The sequence below is a fragment of the Pseudomassariella vexata genome (assembly GCF_002105095.1).
Source record: "Pseudomassariella vexata strain CBS 129021 chromosome Unknown BCR38scaffold_5, whole genome shotgun sequence".
In the NCBI taxonomy this organism is placed as follows: domain Eukaryota; kingdom Fungi; phylum Ascomycota; class Sordariomycetes; order Amphisphaeriales; family Pseudomassariaceae; genus Pseudomassariella; species Pseudomassariella vexata.
Genome location: NW_024467960.1, coordinates 110,462 through 130,235, shown reverse-complemented (window position 1 = coordinate 130,235; position 19,774 = coordinate 110,462). Strand labels below are relative to the sequence as shown.

At 51.6% G+C, this 19,774-nt stretch overlaps 4 protein-coding genes across 4 annotated transcripts; 2 read left to right on the top strand and 2 right to left on the bottom strand.

The window, feature by feature from the left end:
* Nucleotides 1-273: 273 nt before the first annotated feature.
* On the bottom strand, nucleotides 274-3,319 carry BCR38DRAFT_483470 (uncharacterized protein; the record flags this gene model as incomplete). The annotated part of the gene is made up of 2 exons (XM_040863631.1): nucleotides 274-3,153; nucleotides 3,221-3,319. 2 exons carry the CDS (start codon nucleotides 3,317-3,319, stop codon nucleotides 274-276), a joined length of 2,979 nt encoding a protein of 992 aa, XP_040716754.1.
* Nucleotides 3,320-8,204: 4,885 nt separating this feature from the next.
* Nucleotides 8,205-9,754, top strand: BCR38DRAFT_339678 (uncharacterized protein; the record flags this gene model as incomplete). Its single annotated transcript, XM_040855718.1, has 11 exons — nucleotides 8,205-8,331; nucleotides 8,420-8,473; nucleotides 8,548-8,687; nucleotides 8,818-8,847; nucleotides 8,906-8,978; nucleotides 9,038-9,074; nucleotides 9,127-9,217; nucleotides 9,282-9,318; nucleotides 9,386-9,494; nucleotides 9,552-9,622; nucleotides 9,711-9,754. Coding segments are annotated over 11 exons (813 nt in total), but the record flags the coding sequence as incomplete, so codon positions are not given.
* A 1,917-nt stretch (nucleotides 9,755-11,671) lies between these two features.
* On the bottom strand, nucleotides 11,672-12,636 carry BCR38DRAFT_407799 (uncharacterized protein; the record flags this gene model as incomplete). Its single annotated transcript, XM_040858206.1, has 2 exons — nucleotides 11,672-12,432; nucleotides 12,603-12,636. 2 exons carry the CDS (start codon nucleotides 12,634-12,636, stop codon nucleotides 11,672-11,674), a joined length of 795 nt encoding a protein of 264 aa, XP_040716752.1.
* Nucleotides 12,637-14,563: 1,927 nt separating this feature from the next.
* BCR38DRAFT_483467 (uncharacterized protein) lies at nucleotides 14,564-18,019 on the top strand (the record flags this gene model as incomplete). The annotated part of the gene is made up of 4 exons (XM_040863630.1): nucleotides 14,564-14,767; nucleotides 14,828-15,027; nucleotides 15,091-15,666; nucleotides 15,721-18,019. 4 exons carry the CDS (start codon nucleotides 14,564-14,566, stop codon nucleotides 18,017-18,019), a joined length of 3,279 nt encoding a protein of 1,092 aa, XP_040716751.1.
* Nucleotides 18,020-19,774: the final 1,755 nt, after the last annotated feature.

The window sequence follows — 19,774 nt, the reverse complement described above, 5'->3', positions numbered from 1 at the left end:
CGTATTCCAGACCCATCGTTCGTGCGTGCGTCCGTCTGTCATCAGGGACGTCCATAACTAATATGGTCATTGATGATACTTCCAACTCTATTCCGTTCCGTTCCATTTTAGTTTATAGTCGTTAAGGCGGCAACCTGTCCGGGTGTACCTTTCTCCTTTATCCTTGAATTCGTAGCCAGAAACGCCCCGAGAAAATACACAACACGGAAGAGGCCTTCGCAGCGAGTCTCCACACCTAAACTTGCTTCAGGCTCCGTCAAATCCCTGCGAGACCTAACCCCGTCTCGTCCTCGAGCTCCGGAAATAGTCATAAGACATTGGGTCAGTCTCCGGGGCGACCATGTCTTCCTCGTGTTGAGGGAGGTTGCCGTAGCCTCGCGGGCCGCCACCGAGCATTCCAACACCTCCGGGACCTCTGGGCCCGTGCCCGCCGTCAAAGCTACGTTCTCTAGACGTAACTGGGTTTGCTAAAGGCATCGGTGCTGCGCTGCTCATCAGATTCGATCCGCTGTCGTTACCATGTGAATAGAGTGGGCTGCGCGACGAAGGAGGCATATACGGGTTGGAACCGCCCATACTAGGAGACATGGGCGAAAACGTCCTGGTCGGACCCGGACTACCTGCTCTGGGCACAGAAGGTATGCCGGGGCTGCCTGGTCTAGACCCAGATTCACTACCGTTCCACACGCTGCCAGGAGTTCCAGGGCGAATTACATCACCATGTCGACCAAATATCCCGCCATCGCCATGTTCATCAGCAAACTCGGGCCGGTTCTTGTAGTACTCGAAGTCCATACGCGATTCGGGCACAATTTCGAAACCGGGCATATTCAATGTACCCTTCGTCCTGCCAGACTTGTTCATTGTGTCAAGAACGTAGGCATCCGAGTATCCCGACGTGGACATGGCATCGCCCGAGTAGGCATCTCGGCCATCGGACAAACGACCCTTGTAAATTGCCGCAAGGATGTTCTGCGCCTTGGAGGCCACCATCGGTGTGATGAGGGGCTTGTACAAAGCCGGGTGACCGAAACGGGATGCCAGTCTATCGGAGCGCAAGGGGTCTTTACTCGCCACACCTTCAGGGTGCGTGCGCACGTTTCGAATGGCGTAATAGTGGATCTTATCATCAAAAACTCGAGAGCAGTAGAACTTGAAGCCAAGCATGATACAAGGCAGTGGCACCACCGCAAAAGCCTGGCTGTGTGTTCCCCAGTCACCACGCTCCCAGACGGTCAGGAAGATGACTAGGGTTGATAGTATGGTGGCAAATACCATGCGGTTGAAAAGGACACGCCAAAACATGCCACCAGACTCGTTCTTGGTGATGAAGATGTAGAGCAGCAGATATTTCTTCAGCCAGACATCGACGGCAAAGTAGAGAGCGGCAGCTAACAGAACTAGTGGCTGAAGCGGAGCGTAGAAAAGGGCGACAGTCGCGTAGTAGAGGAAGTAATTGTAGTACATGGCATACTCAAATGAAGGCGGGGCCGTGAGCTCAATCAACTCTCGCGGCGTCGGATTGGAAACCTTGCGCATGAAGAAGCTGTAGATCAGCGTCCACAGCTGTGCCAGATCGATGGCCGCCCCCAGGTTTCGCTGCAAAAGCCAATTGATCCAGAATGGAGAGATGTCGCAGAGCGCGGTGAAGAGCGCAGAGCCCAGTGATTTCCGGAGAATCGACTGCCACGCATCCCCCGTCTTCTGTGTGTCGGCTACGACGGCGGCGGTGAAGCTCCACAGGGCACCAAAGAGCGAGAAGACGATTAGGTTGTTGATGACGAAGAACGAGTAGAGCTTGCCCACGACGTGCCTCTCGCGCCCCGTCTTCGTGCGGTCCCCGGCTCTGATGGACAGGCGACGAAAGATGATAGGTAGCACTAGGTACACCAACGAGGTAATGGCAGGCGACGCGATACCTTGTACGATGGACCAGAAGCCTGTGTTCGCCGATAGCTCGTTCTGGAATGCCTTCCACACCAGGCCCAAATTACTCAAATTGACCAGGAAGATGGCAATCATCGCGTTCGGTGCGATCCACAGCAATGTCAAAATGGTGATCCACATGTTGACCCCGATTCTGCGCCAGCTCCGCGTAGACGGACCAAGAGGCATGTTGTCCCAAATAACATCATTTGGTCTGGGAGCCAGCTGGATGGAAGCGCCCTTGGGCTTCTTCCTGCGCAGAGCATAAGCGATGCAGTGGGCCTCGGAGATATCGTCGTAGCTGGCGAAGCCGTACGGCAGAGTGTGGCGTTTGTCGACGCTCTTGCGAACCTCAATGACTTCGAGCTCCAATTCTTTTATTCGCTGCGTAAGGTACTCGATGGCGTCTACCTTCTGGCCCTTGGGGTACGTATCCCGCGACGGGTCCTTCTTGGAAGGATGGCACATTGGTCGTGCGGCAGGCAGATTCTTGGGGTCCTTGAGGTAGATGGCGAGTACCTTCTCGAGCTTCCGCACTGTATGATCATGCTGCTCGATGAGGTTGGGAAGATCCTTGACGTTGCGAGCAATGGCCGTGCGGGAGAAAGACGACTCCGGTATAAACTGATCGATGATTCTAGCGATGCCTTCGTCCGAGCTCATGTTCTTGGGAATATCGTTCAGCATGAGGGTCCGGGCATGCAAACTGTTCTGGTACTCTTCGCTTTCAAAATAGAAACGGCGCAACTCGAGAACCTTCCTGTAGTTCCACCATAGAAAGCCGCAGATGACAGCGACCCACAGGTAGGCCACAGTGACGAGTGCCCAGTTGTTGTCCCCCCAAACTTGCAGTGGTGTCAGGCGCATCAACCACTTCTGGGTGTCGTCGCCGCTGTTTTTGGTGTAGTTGATGGGCAGAAGGATTCCGCATCCCAGGAGCGCCAGCACAAGGAAGATGTTGCGGCACATGCGGGTGAAGCGCAGGAAGATGGCGGCATCCATGCCAGCGTGATTGACCAGCTCCTTCTCATTCGTGTTCCATAGCGGCTTGACCCACGCAAAGTATCCCTTTCCTATAGGGGGCGGTGCGTGCTTCTCGTCGGCATGTTTGAGTTTGGGCGCGTATACGACGGTGTTATACGGTCGAAGAAAGGAGAAAGCAATTGCGATGAACAACGTGAAACCTATCGACGAGCCAATGGCGGACCAAATGGCACCATCGCTGAGCTGGAGTGCAGAAGCAACCGTCAGTAGCCGTTCTTGTGGTTGGAAGGTCTTGCGATGAGACGTATACCTCTTGTTTGAAAGGGTCACCCAGGAGATCCAACAGCTCCTGGGCTGTGCTATCGTCGCGAGACACCAACGACTGTAGCGTGTTCCACCGTGTTCCCATGTTGGCAGTGTGGCCTATCGAGGCGTCAAGTTTGGGAGGTAGTCGTAGCTGTCGGCTGTTCCAATAAGAAGTTTTACTGCATATGGGCGGTCATTGATCCCCTCATTCGAAGATGGGGCGCGCTGCCGTCCGTGACAAAAATGCGGTCGGCGGTTGGGTTCTCAGAGGTGGACAAAGAACAAACGAGTGACGCAATTCACGTATGCCCAAACTGTACTTCCTTCGAAGCCTCGCTCGCTCGAACCGTCTTGCGCGCGACGAACCGAAGTTGGGGGAGGACGGGACACAGAGAAAACGAGTGTAAGGGTGACGGTGAAGGTGAGGGCAAGACGAAAACGAGGGTAGGATAGAGGGACGGTGCGCTGCGAGTACCCGATATTCTAGGGTCGGGTTATGGGGGAGGGAGGGAAAGAGATAGAGGTAGAGAATGTCGGGCTGTCTATTGAAGTGAGCATACAGGCGTGTTGGGATTGGGCGGGATTGTAACGATCGAGATGAGGGATACCATGTGAGGAGGGACCACGAGGGATGGAGATGGAGATGGAGACGAGATGACGAAGGCGTGAACAGGGGCATTCAAAATTCTTAGACCCACGCGACAACGAAACGTTGAAAATGTGGGCGACTTTTTCCTCTTTCGGTATTTCAAGGCCTGATCTATACAAAAGGTTGTCTCGACTTCCTCAAGGCGTCGTATCTAGGTAGACGACGCAGCTTTCTGTAGAGATCAGCACCCACGCGCGCCCACAGTTCTGGTAGTAGCCTGTACTAAAATCAAATCAACAGCAAACTTAGTTCCTGATCTGACCCAAACAGCGCGCCCCAACGATTGGCAACGCGCCAACGCCGCCGTCTGACCTCTACAAATAAGTAGACGACTGTGTCAGTGCCTTCTCCTTCTCGCGAAAACGAAATATACTACGTAGCAGCTACTACGTAGTATATCGCTGGCAAAGTGGAGAGAAGAACTGCACGCCACCAGTCGCCGGAGGCCGTCTCTTCCCGTGCTCCGTACTTCGCCGACTTCGAGCTCCCGAACGACAACCATCCATCTCATTGACAAGAACGGGTCTGGTGCCCCTTGGACCTGCACCATGACGGCACAGCCGCTGCACAGGAGCCATTTTTGACGTTCATGACCGGTAGCAGAATGCTTCGTCAGACTGCAATTGGCTAGCGGGCCCCGTTGAGGCGCGGCACTTGGGATACGAAGTAGCGAAGTCCTGGCTTCCTGGCATCCGAGACAAATCAGGACCGATTTCATGCACTGAAAACATTCATAAGCTAACTGCCGTGCTCGGCGCTGGCTGCTCTCCTCAGACCACTTTGTCTGACATCCGAAAGTCTCATGACAAGGGTGCAACTAGTGATCGGCAGGACCTAAAGCTTTTTTTGCAGTGCCGCGCGGGCAGAACCCAATAGGGTCGCGCTTCCCCAGAGCCGGGGTGTCGGAATTCGATCATGCAGAACTTAGAGATCTGGAATCTTGCCAATTTCGGGTCAAATGTGGACTTGGCAAAGCGATTGCCCTACGAGGTCGCAGCCAACAAGAAAGACAGCTTGGGGATACTGAGTCGCTCGTTGATGAACAGGTTTGTTGATTATCCACGTCAGCCAGGAATACGCGCATGGCATGTAAACACCCGAATTTCGCTCGCGCTGGCCCTCAGACTTGCTCCGTGACTTCAGTGGCTCAACGTCCACGGAACTAGCACGAACCCTATTGCCTACCTTTGGTCAACAAGTCAATAAAACACGAACAATGAGGTCATCTAGCGCGGAGCTGCAATGAAGCTATACGGTCGACCTTGTCGGTTAGTGATTCTATGCTACCGTGCGGGTGGTTTGTTATCAAGCTATCTTGATGTGGAAACTGGGCAGTGTGCGCGCTTACTGGCACCTGACTAGTACTTTCAGGCGCAGGATGTTTGAATTCATTACATATAAGCTCTCTTCTGGCCCTACGTGATATGGAGCTATTTTAGACAAATTTCAGAGGAAGCTCCCAAGCCACTTGGCAATCATAGTGGGTGCCACTGGACGATCTTCTAGAAGACTTCAATGGCATGAAAACGACAGTAGGCCTTAACTACCTAATTACAATATATTACGTTGGTTACAGGACAGTGTCCTTGTCTGAATTTTCCTGGATGGCCCCGACCCATGACCACGCGCCTGAAATACTCTGGTAGGCTTTTATTTGGAAATATGTTCATCATCCATATGTGCTGATACTCAGGATTACCAAACCGCATGTAAATAACCCGAAATGATTATGAGACGGCCGCGGTGTGAGCTGAGGTATGTTAGCTACTCAAGTAATGAGAAGAATAGAAGCAGAAGAGTAGGTTTGCCTACTGTCTACCAAGTCAGCAACTGAGATACTCTTATTTGTCTTCTGTATTCTCTCAAAGTTACCAACGTAATGTTTCCCGCCCTCAAATTAATGGACCTTGATCGTCTTGTTATACTTTCCGTTTCACCCTGCCTGGTATCAATTGCTTTCCTCACACATGTATGCACGGCTGTTATATTTCATTATATGCGTAGGTTGATCTTTGCTAAATATCTCCAAAGATATGGCACCTACCGGTATGGACCTATATTGTGTCCTGTCATCTCTACTTAATTAATTGCGCCGCATATATCAACCTGAGCGTACAGCTAGAGAGACCTGGCGATTCTGCCAGAAAGTAGAAGATAAGGAGTATAGGTGCCATCTAACAGCATCTTCTCTGGGTTGTCGAAACCTGATGGGTAGGAGCTGTCCCCTCCTATCTACAGACCCGTTCCAAGAACAGTTTTCCCCGAGAAGGAGACACAATCTAGGAACGAGCCAATTTTGGAGCTGTCCAAGGTGACATGTCACGTGCGGATACAGGGACATGCCCTTTTAGCATCTCGAAATCTCATTAGGTTAAGGGTACTTGAAATTAGTCATGTAAACCAACCTGAGCTATTTCATCTAGCTTAGCGTGTCGTAGTACGTACTTGTTTCTTACTCTGTTATATTCAATCAACGTAGTTGTGGGTATTTTCAAGCGGTTCACCGCCCAAAGGCTCTGGTAGGTCTTCGCAACCAACTGTAGTGTTACTCTTTCACTAATTGCTGACGGCACTACGATGTTCGGACTAGGAATATTGTGACTTTTTAGTCCGAAGTAACTTCAGCATTTGGACGACTGGGTCTAGACCGAGATTACTGTAGGGTTGCGGTTGTATCTCCGGTTCTTTGTCTTCTTTTCCCCCGGTGTATATTTACTACAGTGTCGGAAAACACGCCAGCCCAGTAGAGAAGATTAGATAAGATATGGAAGCTTGCCCGCCTGCCATAGCGTGCATATCGTGAAATAGATTTTGACCCAATCGGGGCCTCGCAAGTATGATAACGCCAGTAGGCATGCATACTATCAATGAACCAGAATATTCAGAGAGGATCTAGCCCTTCAAAAAAATAGAAATCCTTCAATATCGTCCATCCTCGGACATCTCGCAGATTGCTGGCATCTGAGCTCGGCTACCAAACTGCCCCTACTGCATTCAGTTTCCGCTATTCGGCACATGTCTAACTAATGTCTGTCTATAATTCGACCTTGGAGTGGGCTGGTACGTATCAGAGTTGTCTCGGCGCTTCCTCTGTTATCAAGAATGTATCGAGACGGAAAAGGATGAGCACAGGGGTTGCTCCGGTTGGCCAGGTTCCGCTTTTTGCATGAGTCAACCAGGTTGTGATCGTCTAGAATAAGCTTCATTATCATACTCATCCTTCCTATCTCTCCAGCAAAGGGCACTGATTACCTCTACTATGGTAGTCAGCATTGCGGAATCACAAAATCACACCGTAGGCTGGACATCCGATGCGCTCTTCTCCCCGACAGCATGTATCCCTCGTGAATGGTAACGAGCCGTGTTTTGCAACTGTACGTCTAGACACAAGCGGAACGGCATAGTAACGAGCTATATAACCCCTGGTGCAAGGATATTCCCTCTTCAAACAACCTTATTTCCAATGCCAAGTTTCATATTCCAAGAGGGGTTCTTGTCTAAAATCTGGGCATGGTAGAGATCTAATACGGCACATGCGAACTGATAGACTACAGGGTTCATGAGTCGGTGTACGTCGGGTTTTGGCCATGGCAAGGCTAAGTCTGCCTTGTTGTATACCCCTCACGAGAGCCTATACCATTGCCTTTACCGCTGTTCAGAACCAAGGCCAGCATAAGAAAGCCAATTGATTTTACAGTTTGTACGCGTGCCCGGCATCTCGTTCGCTGCTCGCGGGTGGACAGTGGAAACCATTGCCGTGGCCCGGATGCTGCATCTGTAGCTCTGTGCTAACGGAGACGAATATTTTTCATTGGATACTCCATGGAACAAATCATCCGGGAAATCTGGTTGTAAGGCACAAGAGGACGTTTGGTTACGACCACGTTCGTCTACTGCAGACTCCATCGAATGTCGTGAACCACACAAAACTTGATCGGCCTAGAAATTAGTCATTCGTAGACTTATATACTCTCGATGAGCGCACCTAAACGTAAAATCATCTGAGGCCAAACAGACCATTTACTTTTCTCACCGTCTCACTGCCGAAATCCATCGGAACCATTCCGTTGACATGTCTAGAGTGGCATGCCATTATCCCGGAGCACAGTCCGAAATATCCGCTGCCATCATCCCATTATTGCGTAAGTAAACAGCGGGAACATTAGTGCAACAACTAGGGAGGTGTGGAAGTCGGAGATTAAGTTTAGCGTCAAGCCGCAGTCTACCACTGAAACGGGAACTGTTGGTTTATGTGGGTGGTGGACAGAGGTTTAATGCCCATCCAGCGCTGCCCGAGAACCGCACTCGTTGTTCAACAAGAATTCCATCGCAATCCATGATGGCCTCTTCTATCGGTGCCCGAGAGAGCCAGGCCGAGTTTTACAAGGAGAACGAGCCGCTGGTGGGCACCGCTCTCGGTGTGGTTATCAACTTACTCGCCCTCGCAACGGTCACGGCATGTTTCAGTCAGTTCTCCCACTCGCATCCTCTATCACGAGCGCCTGGCGCCCAGCAGTATCTTGGGGGAACCGGAGCGCTGACCACGGAGCACAGCACAGCGATACTTGGCGGTGAGGAGATGGCGTAGGCTGGCGTTTATACCATGGCGTACGATGATCCACGTCCGAACCGACACCCAGTGTTTACTGAGTAGATGTCAACTAACGACACGGAACGAGCAGTGGTCTTCACCATCTACGCCGACTCGTGGACTTTCATCTTCACGACTGCGGTCCTGCAACATGGGCTAGGAGTAGCCTCGACGTATGAGACGTGCTCGGCGGCCACTTTCCTCTGTCTTCTTTTCTACGTGACGACGAAGGTTCGAACGCACTACCCCTCACCGCATATCTCACATTGGAACCTGGCTGACATGCGCTGTAGATTGTGGGTGGTTGGAATCGAAGCGCGAGTGGTTCGCATATAAAACAAAGGACTGACATGGGCAGTAGTTTATATACCTATTCCTCGTTGAGAGAGCCGTAAGTCTACCTCCATTTAATGTGACGACAGTACATAATGTCTCATGAGTGACGATAGTTTGTCATCAGGAATGGCTACAAGTCAAGGCTCAAATCCAAGTTGTACCTGGTCAACTCGTTTGGCATGATTAGTAAGTGCCCATTCTTGCTTGTTGAGGCGCATGGACAGGTTGACCTCACACGTTCGCAGCTATTTATATCACCGTTGGAATTCTAGACATTGTATTGTCAGTATGCTCTCACACAGGTCTTATCAACTGTAAGCTAATGGTCGCACAGCCGGATCACAGAGTGGGAAAAAGGAAGCTGCCGGATTGGCATGCGGAAGGTTTCCATGATACCCATGATTTCGTTTGACTTTTTTGTAAATGTGAGTATAATTTAGGAGAAATATTGAGTCAATCGCATGTGGCGATTCGCTAACGACATTCTAGATGTACCTTACGACGCTATTCCTCATCCCTTTGCGGCGTAAGCTACACTCTTCTTTGCATACCGCTAACAACGAATGGATGATTTGACTCGGGTGTTCTCACAGGACTCTACGCCCGCAAACATCTACCCCAAAACCCAGCTTCTGTTCGACTTCGAGCAGCTGCGTTGAGAGCATTCATAGGAGGATGCTGCACCACGGCAAGCAGTATAGTGTATAACTTACTCTCTACCCCCTGACAGCATAGGGGCAGGCGCTGACAAAGACAAAGCAACCTGACAATACTTATGATCATGGAGGGCCAACCCGCTTGGATATGTCTCATGTGTTGTAATGCGGATAGTAAGTTGGCACGCTTTCAGGACCAGAGCGATATCCGGGGCTCCAAATCGAAGTGGTGATATTCATCCATGACTGACTCTACCCACAGTACTTTTCTCTGCCGTGGTGATCCAATGGGTAACTTCCAAAGACTGCGGAAAGTCCCGCCACCGTGGCGCCCGTCCGCCAGGACAAACCTTCTCAACCTGCGACACAACCACGGTAGTGGGCCCTCCGCAACCTCTTGCGCTCCGTCGACCAGGCCGCATACCCCATTACGATGTTTTGAGTGGTGTATCCAGTACTTTGCGGGATGCGAGCACGCTGCAGGCCAGCCAAGATGATGGCGGGATAGAAACCCCGCTGCCATCGGTGCTGGCAAAGGATGAAAGCTTCGAACAGGCCGCCATCGCGATGCCGCCGCGGATGCCGGATACGCCCGTGCCTGTGTCGACTGAACCGCCGTCGAAAAACGAGGCGCAGAATGAGGATGAGAGGATACAGAGGGAGGATGAGGAGGATCGGCGGTTGAGGTCGAGATTGATGGGGTATATTGAGGAGCATAGTCAGGAGGCGGAGAATGACGATAATACTTCTGACGAGGAAGAGGATGATGAGGGGCTACATGGAGATGAGCATAATGCGGCTATGAGACACGACTGACTTTACGGAATGATTGTGAAGCGTTTTGTAATACAGGGCGGCTGATGCCGGGCGTATATCAAGTATGGTATCAACAATAGCGAAACGAGATGCCAATAGGCGAAATGGAAATTAATGATAGAGAACCGGTGATCATAAGTACATAACTTCGCCATTACTTAATGCACAATGAAAGTCTATAGCCTTGATATTCAGGTTTCTTTGTAGGACATGAAGAGCTTGTTGCCCATAAGTACTTAAGATTCAAGTCCCTATGTCCTATAGAAGAACACCCAATAGCAGTATACCAAGTCGAAGCAGATCATCCGAATTCCTTATTGGTTGGTAGGTAAGTTTTGTGGTTGGCGGCCGATCTCGAGCTCATGCCGATCGAATTGATTGCAGCTACATGGAAAATCATCAGGCGGAGCACCATTGCCTAATTCCCTACCACCCATTTCTCAGTTGAGATGTTACCCTCACAATGGTCGCCTACCCATGGATATCTCGCATATCTGACAGAAAGAGGAAGAGAAGCAATGTGGCTTTTGTAGCTGCGAATGGTACCACGAGAGCTTCACCCCTGAGATTCATCAGTTCCACTACAAGGCCGTCGAAACTACCCCCATCAAGGTACCTTTGCAAACCATCTCAACATGCGTCTCGCAGTTACCTTCCTCGCGCTCCTGCTTAACCCCCTGACCAGAGCGTCCGGCCACTGCAACGCGAACCTCACGTACTCGGGCTGCGACGCCGCGATGAACGGCAACGGCTGTATCGCGAAACGACCGTCTGATTTTTCAATGCGTGGAAGGTGGCGCCGCCGTGGTGAGAGCTACCATTCCACCCACGATATGCCTTCTCAATGACCTGTTTACTAACAGAAAGGGGAAAAATCAGCTTTGTTCATGCTACGGCTGCGATGCCGGGTTGGCGAAATTTGTAGAGGATACCAAGGTGTGTCCGAATGTTCCGTAGGACCGCCTGCTGAGTTGAGGCGGGAGTACGAATCATGATACTTGTGTCGAGGATGGGCTTTTTCATTTGCTAGGAGGAATACCATTCATGAGAGAAAGAAGCGGAAAGCGCACCGATTGATGCGCGTCTAGATGTCTGGCTAGGAAGACGAGAGATCAAGGAGGCCTTGAAGCCAGTCGCTGATTTGAATGAGTTTATTTCCCGTTATAATGCGTAAACAAAGCTTTTGCGCATCAGCTATTTAGCAATGTATGTACAGAAGATCCGGAAAAAAGACGACCGGTATCCCAGACACGCAGCTTTTCCTGTAGTGAAGCCCAGCCCGTATTATGACTCCTTGGGCCAAACGGGGACAAACAAGGGAAATCCAACAACACATTGTCGCTATCGTAGTATACCTTATATACCTTCAACACATAATCCACACCTTCCGAAGTGGGTTCTATCACATCACTCTGCAGCACCCTGGCTGCGAGTTTTGCGCGCCGTCCTGCCTGGGACCGGGGTAGGCTTCTTCTCCTTCTTGGACCTTCTAGATTTCTTCGCGGCGCCGTTGGTAGCAGCACCATTGGTCTTCTGTTTCTTCTCAGCAGGGGCTTCATCCACCTCCTTCTCTACCTCGGAGGCCTTGTCACTAGTGGAGGCGGATGTCTCGTCCGCCTTGCGCTTGTCACCAATCTCGGGCTCAGCGTTGGCGGGCTCAGTAGAAGCTGACTTGGCGCTAAACTTTGGAGCCTCGCTCTCGGACTGCGAAATTCCGGTCATCTCGACATCCTTGGGCTCCTCGGTAGCAGCAGCGGTCGGTTCATTCACGGCTGGCTCCTCGCTGATCTCGGGCTTGGCGACATCATTGGTATCTGTAAGCTTAGCGGTAGGCAGCTCGGGATCTTGGACCTCTTCGACGGTGACAGGCTTCGGCTGCCCCTTAGGATTGCCGTTAGTAACCAACGGCTCCGAGGGCTTAGGGTGGGCTGGCTGCACATCCGGAATTATTGAGCTTGCCGTCTTTCCGGACTTCTCGGGTTGCACAATTATCTTCTCAGCTTCGGCCTCTGTCTCTATCGGAGCGACCGGCACTAACGATGCATCTGCCGTCCTGACGGGGTCGGAGACGACGGGCGGGAGGCTTGAAGTTTGCTCGGGCGCTTTCGTCTCGACGCTCGACGGGGCGACTGGTGGCGCAGTCTGGCCGGGCGCCTCTGGCTGAGGAGCTGTATGAGGGTGTAGTTAGCACACTGTGCAGCTACTAAGTTGCGATTCAGGAGCTCATGTGCTGGAGCCGCAAAGCCTCGCGAATCATCGATTGCGCATCAATTGAAGTAATGAAAACTTTCCCATAACTTCCGCAATGCTTGCGATCGCACAGGCCGGCGTATCCTACCATTACTGATGCTCTCGGCTGTGATGTTGGCCATCTCGATGACGTAACAGGTGAGCTCTGTACAGTGTGCGCGCGAGAGCTGAGGGTTGCAGTTGCGGAAGCGATATGGCGATGTCAACCGACCGGCGATACGACTAGTCAATGCAAGAATGTGGATGTTATGAGAAAGTCTGACGAAGGAAAACCGTTGGAGGACGACATCAAAACAATGAGGAAGGGAAGAATATTTGAGACTGGAGAAAACGAAGTGGTCAAGCTTCTACTACTCTATCCCGTAGATAGTGGGTAGCACAAACTGACGCAACGACCAGATCCACCGAACGGGTCGGGAAAACAATGAAGACAGAGTCCCGCCAACTCAACTTGCAAGCATCCAAGCAAGTACAGAGGACTGGGAACCTGTGGCCAGCCTGCTTCGTTGCGAGGAGGGGAAGCTGCAGGAGATGGCAGGTTCATCCTAGGAAGTCAGGCCAGACATAACTTAACACACCCTTCGGAGTTGCTTCCCCAAGAGCTTGCATACCTCAAATGCAAATGGGGTAAAGACGTAACGGGATCTGGACTTCCAGCTTCCAGTTTCCATCAAAACGGGCTAAGGCTGGTACTATGGTTGGTAGTTGGTTGCGATCGAGGTGCAGAGGTGTTTCCCCGTCGAATTGCGTCACCTGTAACTGTGGAGGTTATGGGGATCGTGTTGTATTACCTGCATTGGCTTCCCTTGTCCCGGGCCTGTCCGTTGTGTAGTCTTGTCATTGCTTCAGGGGATGTGTGCCTAGGGGCGTGGGGAGCAGGGAACGAGTCAATGGACACCTGGACACTTCTTGGAACGCGACCGATCGTCCCTTGGTTCGGATGGAGGCTCGAGCAAGTGGTGTTGTGATTCTATAATCATCCACCGAATTACCGGCCACTATAGTACTGTGTGCTGAAATCCATGGCAGGTAGGTCCTTCAAGGCTTTCGCACCCCTAGCAGCTGTCACACAGACCAATTGGCTTCTCTGGGCTGACCCAAGTTCTTCAAACGCTGGAATGTCAATGTCGCCGATAGATTTTTTCTGTCGCCATTGGATGGCGTTGGGAATTCGTCAAGCTCTTGAGGGAACGGCTTGGAACCTGCGTGTGTGTGGCAAGCAAGGCAAAATTGATCGACTGCCAATGCCGATTTTTGAGTGGGACATGGCCAATGCCATCAGTGAACTGGCCCACGAAGTACGATATTGTATAAGACCAGCTGGGGGCAGCTGCAGAAGCAACTGAAGGCCATCACGTGCCATGCTGCCAAACCGACCACGTGCCGCCACACACCATCCAGCGGGAAAGGCACCCGAAGAATTTCCAGAACGTCACCCCACACCAGCCCATCGCCAAGGCTTGGAGTTTCTTGGACTTCCTAGAGCCAAGCTTGACGATGGAAGTTCGGCACGACTGACGCCACCAAAATTGTGAGATATTTACCATCTTTTGCTCAACTTCGCCGCAAGGCTTGCTGTTGGTGTCGCTAGTGTCCTTGGGATTGCTCGATGCCAATATTGTAAGGGATGCGGCCGCCAATCAGCGTTTGCATCTTCCACCGAGCCGTGGCTAACCTCTCCCACCGTGCGGTTCATCATGTTCCCATCACGCAGAATGATGGCACAAAGTTCTTGGTTTCCTTGGCGCCGATGTCGTAGAATCGGAAGATGCGTATTGGAACGGATATGCGACGCATTCGACCCGTTCCCGCTGCGATTATAAAGAGAGGTACGTTCCCGTGTTGTTTAGGCCGGTCCTGTTCTAGACGTATGCCCTTCTGGAAGTCTAGATATCTGTCACGAAAACTAGCTCTGTAGAAGAAGGAGAAGAAGATCCCGAAAGCCCGTATAAAGTCCATGTTGCATATTGTTGCTCTTGTCTACTTGTCCATGAACGGAACCGACGGTTTCAGTGTTGGCCCTATCGTGTATATTGACACTCACTCATAATGGCCGGCGAGGCTGAACGCCACCCCTTTCTCCTCTCTATCCAGGATGTCGTGAACAACTTTGGAACAGATATGGAAAGGGGTCTGAGCTCGGCTCAGGTTGTCCAGCTACAGGAGAAGTATCCCCCAAACGAGCTTGATGTCGGAGGGGCTATACCGTGGTATAAGATATTCTTTCGACAACTCTTTAATGCCATGATCTTGGTAAGACAAACCAACTCCCACCTGCCATTGATCTTTTGGAAACTGATTGGTACGCAATAGGTCCTCTTCTTCGCTATGGCACTGAGTTTCATCGTGAATGACTATGTGGAGGGTGGGGTACTGGCGGCTGTCATTATCCTCAACGTCTCGATTGGGTTCTACCAAGAGTATGGAGCAGAGAAGAAGATGGATGCCCTCAGGGCATTATCTTCGCCCAGTGCTACTGTCCTTCGTGATGGCAAGTCTCAAGTCATCCCCAAGTAAGTCCTATACTCCGTCAATATGTGGCTGTTATACATGCTCAAACTTGAACCTTGTTATAGTGCTGAAGTCGTCCCCGGAGAGATCGTATCCCTCAAGATGGGTGACACCATCCCGGCCGATGTCCGTCTCTTCGAAGTGATGAACTTTAGCGCCGATGAACAATCCCTCACTGGCGAATCCGTCCCCGTCGACAAGATTCAGGAACCTCTCGAGGACGAGGAACTCGGCATTGGCGACCGCCTCAATATCGCGTATGGAACCACGGTTGTGCGAAAGGGACGTGGCCGCGGTATCGTCATCGCGACCGGCATGAAGACAGAAGTCGGCAAGATCGCCGCTTCAACGTCAAAAAAGAACCGCAAAGCCGGCCGGTCCATGAACTACAAGAAATATGGCAAGCGACAAACCGTTGTCGGGTTGCTCAGGCGCATCTACGACTTCTTTGGCAAGTTCTTAGGCTTGACTGAAGGAACGCCGCTTCAGCGAAAATTGTCCAAGTTGGCGTATATGCTGTTTGGTTGTGCTCTTCTATTGGCCGTTGTTGTGTTTGCTGTCAATCGGTTCTCAGTACCCAATGAAGTCATTATCTACGCAATCAGCACTGGAATTGCCATCATCCCCGAGTCGCTTGTTGCGTAAGTCTCACAGACACCGTCCTCATTACCTATGGTACTGACAATTAGACACAGCGTGCTCACAATCACCATGGTTGTTGCGACCACCGTCATGAGAAAGGCTAATGTCGTCGTCCGAGACCTGTCCGCCCTGGAAGCTCTGGGTGGCGTGACTAACATCTGCTCTGACAAGACTGGAACTCTGACCCAAGGTGCGATGATTGTGAAGAAGGCTTGGGTCCCCAAGAGGACCACCTACACTGTCCACGACTCCAAGGACCCCAATGATCCCACTGTCGGCAGGGTTACGTACCATGCCGTGGACCCGAATGGGACTCCAGCGGAACCTGAGAAGCGAGATTTTGATCAAGAACGTAGTGCCTCTGCACTCAAGTTTGATGTCCCTGACGAGAAGTTCCACCCCAAGCCCAAGAAGCGAGACGAGGACGAGGCAACCATGAACCCCGAACTGGAGGCCTTTCTCCTAACTGCTGCTCTTTGCAACCTCTCTACTGTCCGTCACGAGACCGAGGCCAACGCCGATGGTCGCAAGTGGCAGACTACGGGCGAGCCGACCGAGATTGCCCTCCATGTCTTTGCCCACCGCTTCAACAAGGGTAAGAAGGCAATCGAAGGCGAGGGATGGAAGCAAATTTCAGAATTCCCCTTCGACAGTTCCATCAAGCGCATGTCGGTCGTCTACGACGGTCCGGGCCGAGACCACAGTATGGTATTTACCAAGGGTGCTGTCGAGCGAGTCATTGATCTTTGCACCACCGTCGGCATTGGCGAAGATGCCGAAGATATGACTGAAGTGTACAAGGAGCAGATCCTCAAGCAGATGGACGAATTTGCGTCACAGGGCCAGCGTGTCCTCGCCCTCGCATCGCGACCATGGGAGGGTCGATATACTGAGAAGTCATCGTCTGGGGACATAGAGAGCGACGAAGCCCTCCGCCAGCGAGTTGAGACGGGACTTACACTCTTAGGCCTGGCTGGCATTTACGATCCGCCCCGTCGCGAGACCAAGCCTGCCATTGCCGAGTGCTCTACCGCCGGCATCAGAGTCCACATGTTAACGGGAGACCACCCTGCGACTGCGACTGCTATCGCCAAGGAGGTCGGCATCATCCCTCACAACCTCAGCACTCTGCCAGGAGATGTTGCCAACGCTGTCATCCAAAAGGCCACCGACTTCGACAAGCTTACTGATGATGAAATCGACGCACTACCTGAATTGCCCCTTGTCCTCGCACGTTGCGCCCCCGATACTAAGTCGCGCATGATCGAAGCCCTTCGCCGCCGCAACGCCTTTATGGCCATGACGGGAGACGGTGTCAACGATGCCCCTTCGTTGTCCCGCGCGGATGTTGGTATCGCCATGGGATCTGGTTCCGATGTGGCCAAGTCGGCGTCCAAGATTGTTTTGACGGACGACAAATTTAATTCCATCGTGGCCGCCATCCGCGAAGGCCGTCGCATGTTCAACAACATCCAGAAGTTCATCCTGCATTTGCTGAGTAGCAACGTTGGTGAGGTCATTCTGTTGATTGCCGGCCTAGGCTTTCGCGACCAAACCGGCTACTCCGTCTTCCCCATATCGCCCCTGGAAATCCTGTGGATCAACATGTTGACTTCCTCTTTTCCCGCCTTCGGCCTCGGTAGAGAACAAGCCTCGCGTGAGGTGATGCGCAAGCCGCCCCACGACAAGAAGCGCGGTGTCTTCACCAACCAGATCCTGGTCGACATGTTGGTCTATGGTCTGCTTATGGGTATCCTAACGCTCATGACCTTCGTCATTGTCATCCATGGTGCCAACAATGGCGAGCTAGGTATCGACTGCAACCGCGCTTTCTCCCCGTCATGCGAGCCCGTGTTCCGCGCCCGTGCCGCTGTCTTCGCTGAGTTGACCTGGCTCATCCTTGTCAGCGCCTGGGAGTTCAAGGATCTGCGCCGCTCCATGTTCCGGCTCAACCCGGATTCCACCTCCAAGTTCCCGCTATTCCAGGACTTGTACGAAAATAAATTCTTGTTCTGGGCCGTTGTGCTCGGCGGCGTGTCCGTCTTTCCCACCGTCTACATCCCCGTGCTCAACACGAGTGTCTTCAAGCACATGGCTATATCGTGGGAGTGGAGCCTCGTCTTTGGTGCCACTATTATCTACATCGCCGGTGTCGAGCTCTGGAAGATGGCCAAGCGCGCTTTCGGCCTGCTTGAGGACGGCGCCGTCGTCAAGGGTGCATTTAGTCAGGGTGACGAGGAGGAAGGCCACAGGTTCAAGTACACGATGAGCTTCAACAGTTTGAAGAGTTGGAAGAGTTTGGGGCGGAAGGGGACCGGCGAGTCCAGGACTATGTCTAGAGGTAAAGAGTAGAGATTCGAGGGGTTTATGAGGTAGATGTGTTGCTGCAACGTAAATTAAGCGACTGGCTATTGCCAAATGATGTTTGATGATTTCTAAGTATCATGTATATAGAGGGTGACAGGTAATTGGCGAAATGACGAGGGTGCAAAAATTCTACATCAATTGGTGTATAACAGTTATATAATCTAATATCACACCCTGAGCTAACGAGAGTGATCATAGGGAAGCTGCACTTGAGCTCACTCTAGTAATCTCACTCCAGTCATCATACTGAGAGTCCAACCGTTGATGACTGGGGCTATTGACATGCACCACGTAGTCATATGGTACATACATAACCACTGCAAACCAATTGAATTCGCATAAACCAAGACAACAACCCTCTTCCTCCCCCGTTCATCGCCATCAAAGTCTCTCCCCCAATCTCTCAATACCCGTTGAATCCACCCACTTTGCCCCCCAAACCCCGCCCAGAAACAAAATATCATCCCACTCAGCACTGAAGGAACTGCAGCCGCCTTCTCGAATCCACCCCCAACAACGGGAAAACCAGCGCCGTGTATGTCGCCGCCAGCACAGGACGTCCCCTCCTCCGCGAGAACAAGTAACTACCTGACAAGATTCACAAGAACGCCAGGAACGTGGGCGGGCCGCTGAAGCCCAGCACCTCTATGGTCAGCCAGGGGAGGTCGCAGTATGAGTCGCCAACGTGCCCCGCGCGGGGAGCAGTATTTGCAAGCCGTTATAGTGGAGGAGAGCGCGTAAGTTAGGGTTATGAGAGGGAGGCGAGTAAGATGGTTGGGACGCTTGTGGTTCGGGTTTGTGTTCTTGGTGGTGTTGCTGCGACACTTTGCTAAGGGGTATGGAGGGGTATTAGGTCGTGACGGAAGGTTAAGAGCCTGGAGGTCGTTGGGAGAGGTACTTGGGGTTATGAGAGGGTCTATCTCGTTGTTGTAGTTGTGGTCATTGGTGTGAGATACAGGGCAACGAGCTTGTAGGATGGTGGGCGAAGTAGGATGATGTCCTGGAATGAAGTTGAAATTCAGCCGACTTGAGTCTGTGTGCACCTTATTTCTTCACCTCTCAAATGAAATGTGGGCTTGGTATGTCAGCACTATAGCCCAATGTGTTAGTTTCGCGTAGAATGCAAGAGGTCGAGGGGTATTATACGGGGTTCAGCTCTATTTGAATTTGATGGATGCGTGAGTAATCATGTGGTATGCTGCTTTGGCTGGCCGAGATACGCTGCTTCGCCAAGGTGCCTGGCTTCGGCACAGCGGGTTGTACGAATTTCCCCTGGTTTGGCATTGGGCCCCCTCAAGCCATCGGTCTTCCGAGAGCTGGTTCAGAAGGTTATCAGCTAGTTGGCTTGAAATCTTGGGAGAAAGTAAATTAGAAAAAACCAACTTGCTCACTGTCACATTTGGAATCCTCCCTATCTAGCCTTACTCCATGTTAATTAAGACTCAAGTGAAAGTTATATACTTTACATATAGTTGACGCCACTGGAAAAATACATGTTTGATGAATTTCTCGTCTGATCTCTGTTCTCAAATTTGGTCGAGAGCCCCATTCTTCCTCACGCCAGATGCCAAATAGGAGTATCAGCCTGTAGATAGGGATAGGGTATAATTGTTGTCCTGGGGCATATGATAACAAAGATTGGGCTTACGCGTAACCTAGCCTTTAGTCACTCTTGTACAAGACTCTGATGATTCGTAGGTAAGGGTGGATGCAAACTGTAGCAGCCCTGGCAGTTTAAGT